General features: G+C 46.7%; 1 protein-coding gene across 1 annotated transcript in view; it reads left to right on the top strand.

Annotated features, from left to right (window-relative positions):
- The window catches only part of LOC146493905 (ubiquitin-conjugating enzyme E2 E2-like), a 65216-nt gene extending 53588 nt beyond the window's left edge, over window positions 1-11628 (top strand). Inside the window, exons 5-6 of the mRNA XM_085149726.1 lie at window positions 5653-5800; window positions 10923-11628. Coding sequence (XP_085005852.1) covers window positions 5653-5800; window positions 10923-11020 — 246 coding nt within the window. The 3' untranslated portion in view covers window positions 11021-11628. The remainder of the gene's footprint in view (window positions 1-5652; window positions 5801-10922) is intronic.
- The last annotated feature ends 213 nt before the right edge of the window (window positions 11629-11841 follow it).

The raw sequence follows: 11841 nt of genomic DNA, 5'->3' as shown, positions 1-11841 counted from the left end.
CGCCATTGTTGACAACTGCGCTGGGCTGCGCTATGAATTCTGGGACACAGCTTCTTCTTCTTCGGGGTTTAACGGCAGCTGGCATCCTTGTACATGCAGTGCTGCCATCTTCTGTTTCAGTCCGTTATTACACTCTTAAATCCTACTACTTATTCCTGCGTCTTTTGTGATCTTACAAAGCTTCAAACGACACGTTGACTATTAAATCAGTCGTCGACGATTTTGATAGTCGACTAATCGTGACTAGTCGACTAATCATGGCAGCCCTAATCCACACGTTTAAAATCTGATCTCTAATCTCAAACCCACTCCTCACTCTGGTTCTGTGTCCTTCTTCACACCATCAGAAGTGGATCTACCGTTTGAAGCAGCCACACAGCTGTGAAATGATATTCTCTGCAGGTCGGGTTCCCTCAAACTCTGCAGCAGGGCTCGGGCTTTATCACCAACTTTTGTGGTGGAAACCCGGCTTTACAGTTTGTGTAGCCTCTGAGACGACCACAAGATGTGCTGCTTTTCCCCCACCGTGTGTCCTTCTGCTGTAAAACTGCTGTAGGACGTTGTGCGTTCATGCAGGCTGAGGAGGAGACACAAAGCAATGAGGTGCTTCTGATCGCCTTGTCCTGTCCTCATATGCATGCCCTGGCATTCAGCTGCATGCAGCCACTCTCCAGTAGAGTCTAGGAATACTCTCTAAGTAATATCTAACTGCTATTTATGTGCTTAAACGATAAGGCAGGAAACTATCTGTGCCACATTTAATGCTTTACAGCGGGTCGTTTAGTGTCTGTGCACATGTGCCACTGACAGGAGCGGTCCAAAACTGTGTTAGCAAATATGCACATATGATGTTTGCACTGAGGGAGTTCTTGACCAACAAATGTTCCTGCATGTTTTTAGCAAACCTTTGCTCACATGTGTCAAACTCACAGGAACGTTCAGAGTCATGTTTTTAGTGGAATTTCACAAATCTGTGAAAAATGTGTTGAGCTTGTTTGATTTTCTTTCATCTGCTTTGTGTTACCATTACAGACCACCAGAAGTAACAAAGTCTGTTTACTTTGTTACAAGTTCTGAATTCTTGCTCTTTAATGCAGCCCCGTGCTCTCTGCAGGCAGAACAGGGAGGAAGGGTCAGTGACTTCAATCAGCTGCTTAAATCTGATATTTTCAGCTGCTCTTCTCGGCTTACTCGTTTACAATAAAGTAGGCTGCTGCATTCGCAGTATCAGTATCTTAGTCATGAGGAGCAGCACTGGAGTATCTGTAGTGTTGCACAGTGCAGGGACAGCACGGCGTCACATGGTAGAGATGATTGGTGCTGGTGTACACAGCTGCAGTTAAACATGTGCCGATGATTCGTTCAGCTCAGCGCTGTGATGACATGGACACACTTTATATGATTATGTGAAATAGAAAGTCACGACTGCAGTGGTGAAGTCAAGACCGGCGTGGGAATCATCCCGAACCTCTCCTACCAGGAGTGATGCTCCATCGGTCCAGTGTGTCTCACTGTTTGTTTTGTGGTTTTGAAATTTACAGCAGCTCAAAGTTATTGGGATCATGTGACCAGGCCTCGATATATGATCTCCTGTTCAGTGCATGGTTCCTCACACAGAGCCCATCCTGACTCTTGGCCTCCTGCCGCCTTGTTTTTCCATCGTGGTCGTGACCTTTGCCATCCAGCGTACAGCGAGCCATGTGACAGCTGCTCACCGGATCGCTCACTAATGTTAGGTTGAGCTGACACTGATACTTTAGAGGCTGAGCATTGCAGGGATGCTGCATCAGTATTTGCACGTTGGTCCAACCTCCGTCCACTTCAGAACGGGTTGAGTGACGGCTGAGGTGAGATTCAGCACTGTGCCCTGCAGTAACTCGTGGCTTTGAACTAAACTTCTCTCTACACTTGATCTTCCTCTGCGTGATATAAATCTCATTTCCTGAGATTTCATTTCCAGTCTGCATGCATCGTTGGGCAGGATACTGACCCCAAGCTGCTCTCTGATCACATCCATCAGAACATAGCTCACACAGAAGAATGTGCATGAATGAGTGAAGGAGACGTAAACAAGGGAAGCAAGAAAGCATCAAGGCAGGTCAAGGGCTGATCTCGGCTGACCGGCAGGTTCCTCGGGCCTGTTGGCTAAATGGTAAATGGTTCTTATATAGAGCTTAAAGCATTTTATACAACTCGGCGCATTCATCATACGAGAACTTTTCCCGATACCTTCATGCAATCGATGCCTCGGAGAGCAGCTCAGGGTTCGTGTCTGAGGATATTATGTGTGCAGACTGGAGGAGCCAGGGATCAAACACCACCTGAGCTACAGCCCAGGTCTTTTTTTACCTCACTTCCATTTGTTACATGCACAACAAGAGGGACTCGTACACGGGCTGCATACGCTGCAGCTCCCTCACCTCCCGTACCCAGCTGTCAGGCTCGGAGGAAGAGCCACCAAGGACTGCATGAGCATGCAGCCACAGGAGGCTTCAGTGTGCACACAGTGGAGCGTTTCAAAGAGACGGCAGACCTAGAGGAATATTTGTGATGGGATTTATAAACAAATGCACCGATTTGCTAAATCTGTCAGGCTGCATTCCAGAAATAAACCTCGGAAACGGGAGGTCGGCTTCTTGCTGAGGATTTGTGACGCTACATTCAGAGCTGGTGAAGCAAAGAACAAGCTAAACACAGTCGTCCAATGAATACACCGAGGACATGAGGCGTTTATGGCAAAGACTTTAGGCACTGCACAGTGGACATGTTTGAGGTTGCAAACAACTATCGCTGCCTCCAGCCTGCCAGCTATTGGCTGTGACTGCAGACAGCATGAGGAGGTTTCTGCAACACGGGTGCAGATCTCCTCCCAGGCTGCCTGCCAACGCACTGTGAAGAACAGCTGACAGATATCTTCATGGACGCTCAGCCAAAGCAGAGAGCCAGCTGCTGTATCATGAAAGGCTTTGAGAGGCTTCACACCAGCTCGTGCTTCCCAACCGAGCTGGGCCGCTGTTCACGTACAGAACAAACCATTCAGCTGAGGTTCCCACCCCGTTCCTCTCTGACTCACGTAGAGAAACCAGAATCCTGCTCATTGATTTGAGCGTGCAGCAGGACATGTTCCCTGCTGGGCTGCCTGACACGTGCACTCGTGACATCGCCAGTCACGTCACACAGGTGTTGGTCTTACAGCCGAGCACAACGAGTCCGCTTACAGGAAAGGAGCAGCTGACAGCCTGACCCTACACCCGACGGACTATACCTGCAGCTCTCTGACAGAAAGGATTCAGACGAGCTAACCCACCTCTCCGTCACCTGGCTGATGGAGGTGGACCTCCCGTCCCAGCTATGTGCAGATTTTACAGAAGTGCCACTGTAAATAATCTCATCTACCGCATCTCTTCCTGGTGTGGAAACAGCAGCGCAGATGACAAACACAGACTGACAGCGAAAGCTGCACTGAGAGGCAGCCTCACATAGCTCACATTCATCACAGACTGCAGCCAGAGCATGTGTAATGATAATATTTCAAGTTTTTAACACTCATGCTGTTTAAGATCGTGTCCAAATTCATGGGCTGCATCCTCCTGAGGACCCGGCCTTCGCGGTCTACGTGGGCCGGGTCCTCAGAAGGTCGGGTAGGCCGGAAGTAAACGACCGTGAAATTGGACGGTCTCGCCTTCTGATTAGCGTCACCGCTGTCTCGGTGGAGTTTAATAAACTCAGCCGTCTGCTCCTTGCTATCTAAAATATAACAGGACACTGGAGTAAACTCTCGACCGTCTCACACTTCTGTTTAATCAGTTTTCTGTTTGACGTTTATTCAGCTGTGTGAAAACCAAGGAGGAACCCACCAGGGGGATTAATAAAGTTTTATTTGATCTAATCTAATAACTTTAATCTCAGTCAAACCGATTTACTCACGAACAAATAAAACACTGAAAAAAGCCCAACAATAACATTTTTAGGTTGTCTAAGTGACTTATATATTACGTTTAACCCGAGTAGCAAAACTCTGCAGTGATCTGAAAACGATGTGCCGGGAGTTGTGCCGTTCTCGGCGGCATCAGTAACCCTCGAGCTCCCGGCGAGCTATCGAGCTGGTGGGTAGCAGACGTCCCCGAAAACGTCGAAGCACTTTTGCAAATATGCGATATCTTGATAAACCGAGCAGATATTTGATGTTTACACAGCTACTTTCTCGCCTGAAAATATGTTAAAAGTTTATTTTGTGACCCAGAAAGATTAGTAAGAGTAATTTTAAAACTTAGTAGCGGCCGCCATTGTTGGAAACTGGAGTTTGGTTGGGCCGCGCTATGAATTCTGGGATATGGTGGGCCACGAAGGACACACCCGACCCATCCTTCAAATTCGGGGAAAAGGAGGACGCATTTGTCGGCTGCATTCGGAGGAGTCTACAAATTTGGACAGCCTTCGGCGCGTCGCTGTGACGTAATCGGCCTACAAATGCGGCCTCAGGAGGAAGCAGCCATGAATTTGGACACGACCAATGTATATTTATAGTGTATCAGTGAAGTCCTCTTAGATGTTTCCAACATTGTATGTGGCGCTGCACCACCGCTGATGATAAATCAGTCTGTTGATCTTCAGGAGGAGGGTGACATGAACAAGGGCAAGCTACAGCTCATCAACCTCGTTTCTAAAGACACACAGAGGTCAAAGGTCACTGCTTAATGATGCAGGGCTCTTTGTGCTGAGCTATGGAGTGTCTTGAGTGTTGATGCAGGCACACGGGCAGGATATGAAGAGTGCTGTCAGCCTGCGCTGGTCGTTTAATCTCACTGACAAGTGTTTCATTGATTGAACTCGTCCTAAATGTCAGGAGGCGTGTGCTGCAGAAAAACAGTGCACGTCTGTTATCATAGGCCTGTTTTATTGTTAGTTATTGTGAAGGGAGCAGAAATAGAGAGTCCGTCCTCTCCCTTAGGAGGTCACAGTTAGATCTGCTACTCCACCAGCTGAGGTCTCCTGCTGGGTTAGAACGGCACGATGTGCCACACTTTTTGTTTTTCAGATGTTAATCTGTTATCTATCTGACTTTGTCAGGGTTAGACTAGTCGGTCGGTTAAAATGAGCTGCAAGGAACACCTACAGTTAGGAGGAGGGTTCAGTACAGTTTCAGCCTCCACTCTGACTCCTGCTCAACAAGTGTCACCATCAGGCAGTAATAACACACATGACTAATTCAGCACCATGCTTCCCCTGTAAGTACCTGCGGTCATGTGATCAGAGAGTCATGTGATCAAACATACAGCATGTGAACAAGTTAGACTTGAAGCATTATGTTTGCTCTCTGTTAGAAACCAGCAGCTCTCCTGGAAACACTGGGTTTGTATTATTACACGACTGAAGTGTCTCTCTGATCAGTGTGATCTCTGTGACACCAAGATATCACTGACGTATCCCATAATATCCTAATGTGATGTTTCATTGTACTGAGCAGTCTTTCAGCTGAACATGTCAGTGTTTTTGCCCTGACTCAAGTCAGTCCCAAAATATAAAAACACTTGTTTGTTTGATGACCTCACATGTTGTTGATCATTAAATGTTTTTTAAAACGTGTCATTGGCTCAGAGGTCAGGATCAACAGGATGCAGCATCAACTGAAACTGTTTCTTAACCAATCAGGTGACGTTCCGTACGAGGATCTACCACTGCAACATCAACAGTCAGGGCGTGATCTGTCTGGACATCCTGAAGGACAACTGGAGTCCCGCCCTCACCATCTCCAAGGTCCTACTGTCCATCTGCTCCCTGCTCACCGACTGCAACCCAGGTGAGAGCTTCACACTCACAGAGACGCTGTCATGTAGCTGTGACAGGCTGACTGAGCTGCATAAGTCATGTAGTTTACTGTGAGGCTGAAGCAGCAGCAGCATCCCAAGAGAACAGGCAGGCAGTGTAGTGATGAAAACAATGATTGTGTGTGTAACACTGTCCATCACAAAAGTGTCTCTTTTATATAAATGTTGTGCTCTGGCTCCATCTCAGTGTTTTTGTTTGTTTCAGATGTGCTCTGCTCTGCCTTCATGTTTCTGAGTCTGTGGGTCATTTTGAGCTGTAACTTCCTCTTGTCACAGGTGTACCTGGCTAATAAGAAGCTCCTTTCAGCTGCTCCTGTATCAAAGTGTGAGCCTGGGATTCCAAACTGCCTTTAATCCGTTCAACATTTAACCAAGACTGTCTGGAAAAACTCAATCCTGGAAGCAGCTCACAGCAAAAAGGCCATTTGTGCCAGTCTGACCCCGATTACTGTAAAGACAACAGGGAGCTGCAGTTGGTGATGAACAGAATAAAGATTCTCAGTTTTTAAAATCTTTTTTTTATCTCAGGGCCAGAGGATGACCAGGGATGGGTATCATTTAGGTTTTATCTGATACCAGTGCCAAACTGGTACTTTAGAAACGGTGCCAGTGCTCAAACCGGTGCTTAAAGAATGGAGAAGACAAAATTGGTCCAAAAACCTCTCATGTTCAGCTGTTTTTTTGTAAAAAGATAACAATGTTAGCCTTTTCTGCAGCTATGGGGCATATATGGTATCACTCTTGGCTGGAAGCAGCTTAAACAATGGAAAAAACACAAACCTTGTCCAAAAACCTCTCATGTTTAACTGTTTTCCACTTTTTCTTTGGTCATTTTAGCCTTTTTGTCCAGGGTGAAGGGAGTATCTGCCATCAAACAAGAAGACAGCTGCATGTAGCTATGATGGTGTTTGCTAGTTCACCTTACATGCATTAATGTAATAACGTGGTTAGCCTACTCAACGTAAATTACACACGAACAACATTAAGCTACTCACGCAGAGAAGAACGGCTGCTGCTGCATCATCATCCTCATCATTTCTGCTACACTGGCAGGGCTAGGGGCCAGGACTCTCCTCTTCTGGTTTTTGGGGGATGTTGCTAACTCCGGGTCCATAACAGGCACCACACCCGCAGTAGATGTGCTCGGTGTGAGGTCTCGCAGCAAGCTATCAAATACGGCGCATTTCTCGGCTTTTAAAAAAAACGCTATGCGTCGCCAGGTGTTTCATCAGATTTGAGGTGTTACCTCCTTTGACAGCATCACAGTATCAGCTTAAAGCACTTGTTGCAGCTGCTGAGTTTGCATCTTTTGCTGTGAAGTACAGCCAGACTTTGACCGCTTCACCTTGGACATTTTTAATCTGTAGCTCTGCTCTAAAAGAACGTACGTACCTGGACCCGCCTACTACGCTTGCAAACGTAAAATGATTGGCTAGAAAGTGTGTGACATCTCAGGAAAATAAAGCACTAAAATGTGCGCTGCTTTTCGGTCTGGTTAGGGGGGATGGGTACCGCTACCCATCCCTAAGAATGAGTGATGGTTTTAGACGCGAACAGCAGGAAATGAAATGGTTACAGATCAGAGAGTGGCAGGAACTGTGGCGACAGCTCGGTCGTCTCTGCAGGGACGGCTCTGTGAGAAACGCAGCAGTGGAGATGAAGATGAGAGAAGCTTTTCCTCCTCCTCAGCGTGCTCACATGAATTGAGACGGTTCCTTTTAAGTGTGATGCAAAAGAGGTTTAATCGAGTCTCTGGCAGAAAAGGGGGAAGACTCCTCCCTGTTACCCACGCACTCTTCCTCTTTCTGCCTCTTGCCTCATCAGAATCGACCCACTCACAACACCCTCTGATCAAGTTTTTAAAATCTGAATCTCAGGTGTAGCCCTCATAAACTGACAGAGAGAGATCTGTACTTTAGAGATTTAATATCTGATAACGTGGAGTGAAGCTGTGTCAGCTCGTGTCCACATGTAAACCAGCTTAAACTGCTTATTTCACACAACAACAGCCTGTGAGTGAGATCAGCTGTTCAAGCAGGAGCTTGGTGCTTATTAACAATACAGATTCCAGGGTGTGTGTGTCTGTGTGTGTGTGTGTCTGTGTGTGTGTGTCTGTGTGTGTTTGTCTGTGTGTGTGTGTGCGTGTGTGTGTGTCTGTGTGTGTCTGTGTGTGTGTCTGTGTGTGTGTGTATTTGTCTGTATGTGTATGTGTGTGTGTGTTTGTCTGTGTGTGTCTGTGTGTGTCTGTCTGTGTGTGTCTGTCTGTGTGTGTGTCTGTGTGTGTTTGTCTGTGTGTGTGTCTGTGTGTGTGTGTCTGTGTTTGTGTGTGTGTGTGTGTGTGTGTCTGTGTGTGTGTGTGTTTGTGTGTTTGTTTGTGTGTGTCTGTGTGTGTGTCTGTGTGTGTGTTTGTGTGTGTGTGTCTGTGTTTGTGTTTGTGTGTGTGTGTTTGTTTGTGTGTGTGTGTTCATGTGTCTGTGTGTGTGTGTGTGTGTGTGTGTGTGTGTGTGTGTCTGTGTCTGTGTGTGTGTGTGTGTGTGTGTTTGTCTATGTGTGTGTGTGTGCGTGTGTGTGTGTTTGTGTGTCTCTGTGTGTGTCTGTGTTTGTGTGTGTTTGTTTGTGTGTGTATGTGTGTGTGTGTGTGTGTGTGTCTGTGTCTGTGTGTGTGTGTGTGTGTGTGTTTGTCTATGTGTGTGTGTGTGCGTGTGTGTGTGTTTGTGTGTGTTTGTGTGTGTTTGTGTGTGTGTGTTTGTTTGTGTGTGTCTGTGTTTGTGTGTGTGTCTGTGTGTGTGTGTGTGTGTGTTTGTTTGTGTGTGTGTGTGTGTGTGTGTGTCTGTGTGTGTATCTGTGTGTGTGTATCTGTGTGTGTGTGTGTGTGTGGCTTAGTGTTTCTGCGCAGAGTACCAGGGGCACGGAGAAAAGTTATTGTACCATATGCACGAGGAGTGTGTGTGTTTGTGTGTCTGTGTTTGTGTGCGTGTGTGTGTGTGTGTGTGTGTGTGTATCTGTGTGTGTATCTGTGTGTGTGTGTGTGTGTGTGTCTGTGTCACTGTCCATGGTCCTGAACAAAAACATCTTCAACCTTCGAAACATTAAAATAAAAATGTCTGTTATTAAAGTTCTCTGTTCCTGGCTGATCTCCAGACTCAGCGTCTCTTCTCTCACATGCTGTCACGCTTCCACCTCTGCTGGGCGTCTGCACTTCCTTCCAAATGCACATCAATCATCTTCATTATGGGTGCTGACGGGGGCGTGGCCGTAGCCCTGCTCTGATTGGAGGCTTGGTTTTGATCCAGTGTCTCGTTCCATGGATATCAGATGTAAGCATCGTCATCATCAACAGATCATTTGGAGCACGAGGAAGACACTGTGGAGCTACGAGCTCTGGACTCCACCCACAGGTCTTGAAAATGTCTGCTATTCTGGGAAACAAAGGCATTATGGACAGACAGACATATTTTGCCTCAGCGTGGATTCAAATGTCCCACTCTTTCCTCCATGCAGCAGTAACTACAGCCATGTCATCAGCACAATTAGCAGTTTGCTTGGTTCATTTGAATCTTTTCCTCCTTCTATTTTAAGAAATGCACAAATCTCAGATGCACAGTCTTGTTGCTCCACTGTCTTTGTAAACACCAGCGGTTAGTAACGAACACATCGGTAAGTCTGGCACTAAACCTGTGAAACCTCCGTCACTGTGTGCAAAGCTCCTGGTTTGGTGTCCAGAGACGTTGATATGAGCAGAGAGCTCGTGAGGCTGAATGAGTTCTCTGCTCTGTCACTTTGCTGAGAGGAACCAGCAACACAGTCAACAGTCATGGACGTGGCGTTCATCAAAAGACAGGCACAGGACTACAGCTGGAGGCCGCCATGATCACAGCTGATTTACTCTGCTGTTGCATCAGATCATGTGACGCAAGCTTGACATCAGACTACAGGAAAGACTGAGCTCCACCTGTTTGAGTTACCAGTGATGGTAATAAGGTGATGAGGCTGTGGTACCACAGGCCAGGTAATCAGATGTTAGACAGCACCTTCTGTCTGTTTGTGTAAACATGTCCTGTATACCACTCACACAGATCTGTGCCCAGCAATATCTCGCTCCACCTCAGAGTCTGACGTTTACAGTCAAGCAGCTGACTGATGCAGGTTTTATAAGACCAGTGCTGATATCTGGTGATTCAACCCTCTGTACTTCTGTTCTACCTGACCGTCCAAAGACCTTCCACAGATCTGTTGGACCTATTCAGGATGTCCTGACACACAGCGCATCAAACGTTTTGCATGCAGCACGCTAACAATGTGACAGGAAGTGTTGTTGTCACAGTTCAGTATTTTGAGTTTATTATGTTTTGGTTTAATTTTGCATCATGGATTGTTTTCTTGTTCTCTTGTTGTGATTGTGATGATGATTATTAGAGTTTTATGTTTCTGTTACCCATGTTTTAGGAATCGTGCTTTCATGTATAGTTCAGTTCCATGTGTCATTTTCTGTCTCTCTGTGTTGAGTCCGTGTCTCTGAGTTGTGATTCATGTTTCCTGTTTTATTGTGAAAGTCTTTGTCTTATGTTAGTGTGTGTTCCCCGTGTCTCATTAGCCCTGATCTCTCCCAGCTGTGTCTCCCTCCTGTTGCCGATTCCCTCGTTACTACCTTGTGTATATACGCCCTGTGTTTTCCCGTGCTCGGTGTCGCGTCGTACCCTCAGAATTATTCCTGTGTGTTCAGTTCATGTTTTCCTTTATCACCAGCAATAAAGCTAAGCTCAGTTTCAATTCAGTCTCAGAGTCTCGCATTTGGATCCTCCTCTCCGTCCGCCTGCACGCAGAGCCCTGACAGTTGTGGTGTGATTCCCGTTGGCTGAGACCTGGTCAGAGCTCCTCCCCCACACTGAATAAATACAGGACACCGAGGCGGCTGACCGACGGCTCATCACTGTCACATATTTTTGCTTTTGCACAGCTGTCCTGCTGAGCGCGCCTGAAGCCTGGCTGTGTCGTCTTTTATATTACGAGTTTCAGAGAATTCATTTAGACTGCGAGAACATGTGACCACCAACACGTGGTTAAACATGTCTGCCGTTTGCTCTTGTATTGCAGCTGACCCTCTGGTTGGAAGCATCGCCACACAGTACCTGACCAACAGAGCCGAGCACGACAGGATAGCCAAACAGTGGACCAAGCGCTACGCCACATAGAGCAGCTGCAGGACCCCAGCTCCTCCCCCAACACACACACACACACACACCTCCTCTCTTCTGGAATCTATGGAAGCACACCCACCCCGGTCATCCACCCCCCGACCCCCGAGATACAAACTGTTATTTGTTCCATGCTGACTTGAAAAGCTTCTTTTTTATACAAAGAGTCTATTGGGATTGTATTTTCCAATACACTGAATGTTGATATGGTCATGAAAAGCTTTAATACTGTTATTGTTCTGTTGATGTTGTTGTTCTTATTGTTGTGGCATTGTTTATAACATTGTTGCCACCCGTGTCCTTCTCTTTATCTAAACGCGTGTGATGAATTCCTCCCGTTTCATGTGATGTAAAAATGTTCATACTGAGCGAGTGCGTTTCATTTTGTTTGTGTTTCCAGCTCATGGTCGATATTAGTGCATGGCGTCAGGACACGTGTTCATGTAGTGGACATGTAGTCCCGGTATTTCTGTTCAGGCAGAACTGTGGCATGGAGTGAGCCCATCATCATGTATGACAATAGTGCTTAGTTTGCTGTACACTTAATGCCTTGTGAGAACATACATACTCATCGAATACTCAATAAAACACTGGCTGTCATGTGACGCAGCTTCTCTCAGTCTGTTGTTTTAATTCAGCGCTGTGACCACTTCCTGTCAGAGATGAGCTGTCAGAGGCTCACCGCAGAGACTGAATGATTAGAAGGCGAGCGGTTATTCCCCTCAGACGTGATTGTTAATGTGGCGTCTGACGCCGTGTTTTCAGTCACTTTCTAGTAACGTGGATTCATCCTGCTCGCTCACGCAGCGCAGACTCGT

This window comes from Neolamprologus multifasciatus, chromosome 22 (genome assembly GCF_963576455.1).
Source record: "Neolamprologus multifasciatus chromosome 22, fNeoMul1.2, whole genome shotgun sequence".
Classification (NCBI taxonomy): Eukaryota; Metazoa; Chordata; class Actinopteri; order Cichliformes; family Cichlidae; genus Neolamprologus; species Neolamprologus multifasciatus.
Note: the sequence above shows the minus strand (reverse complement) of the source record. Positions and strands in the feature narration are given on the sequence as shown.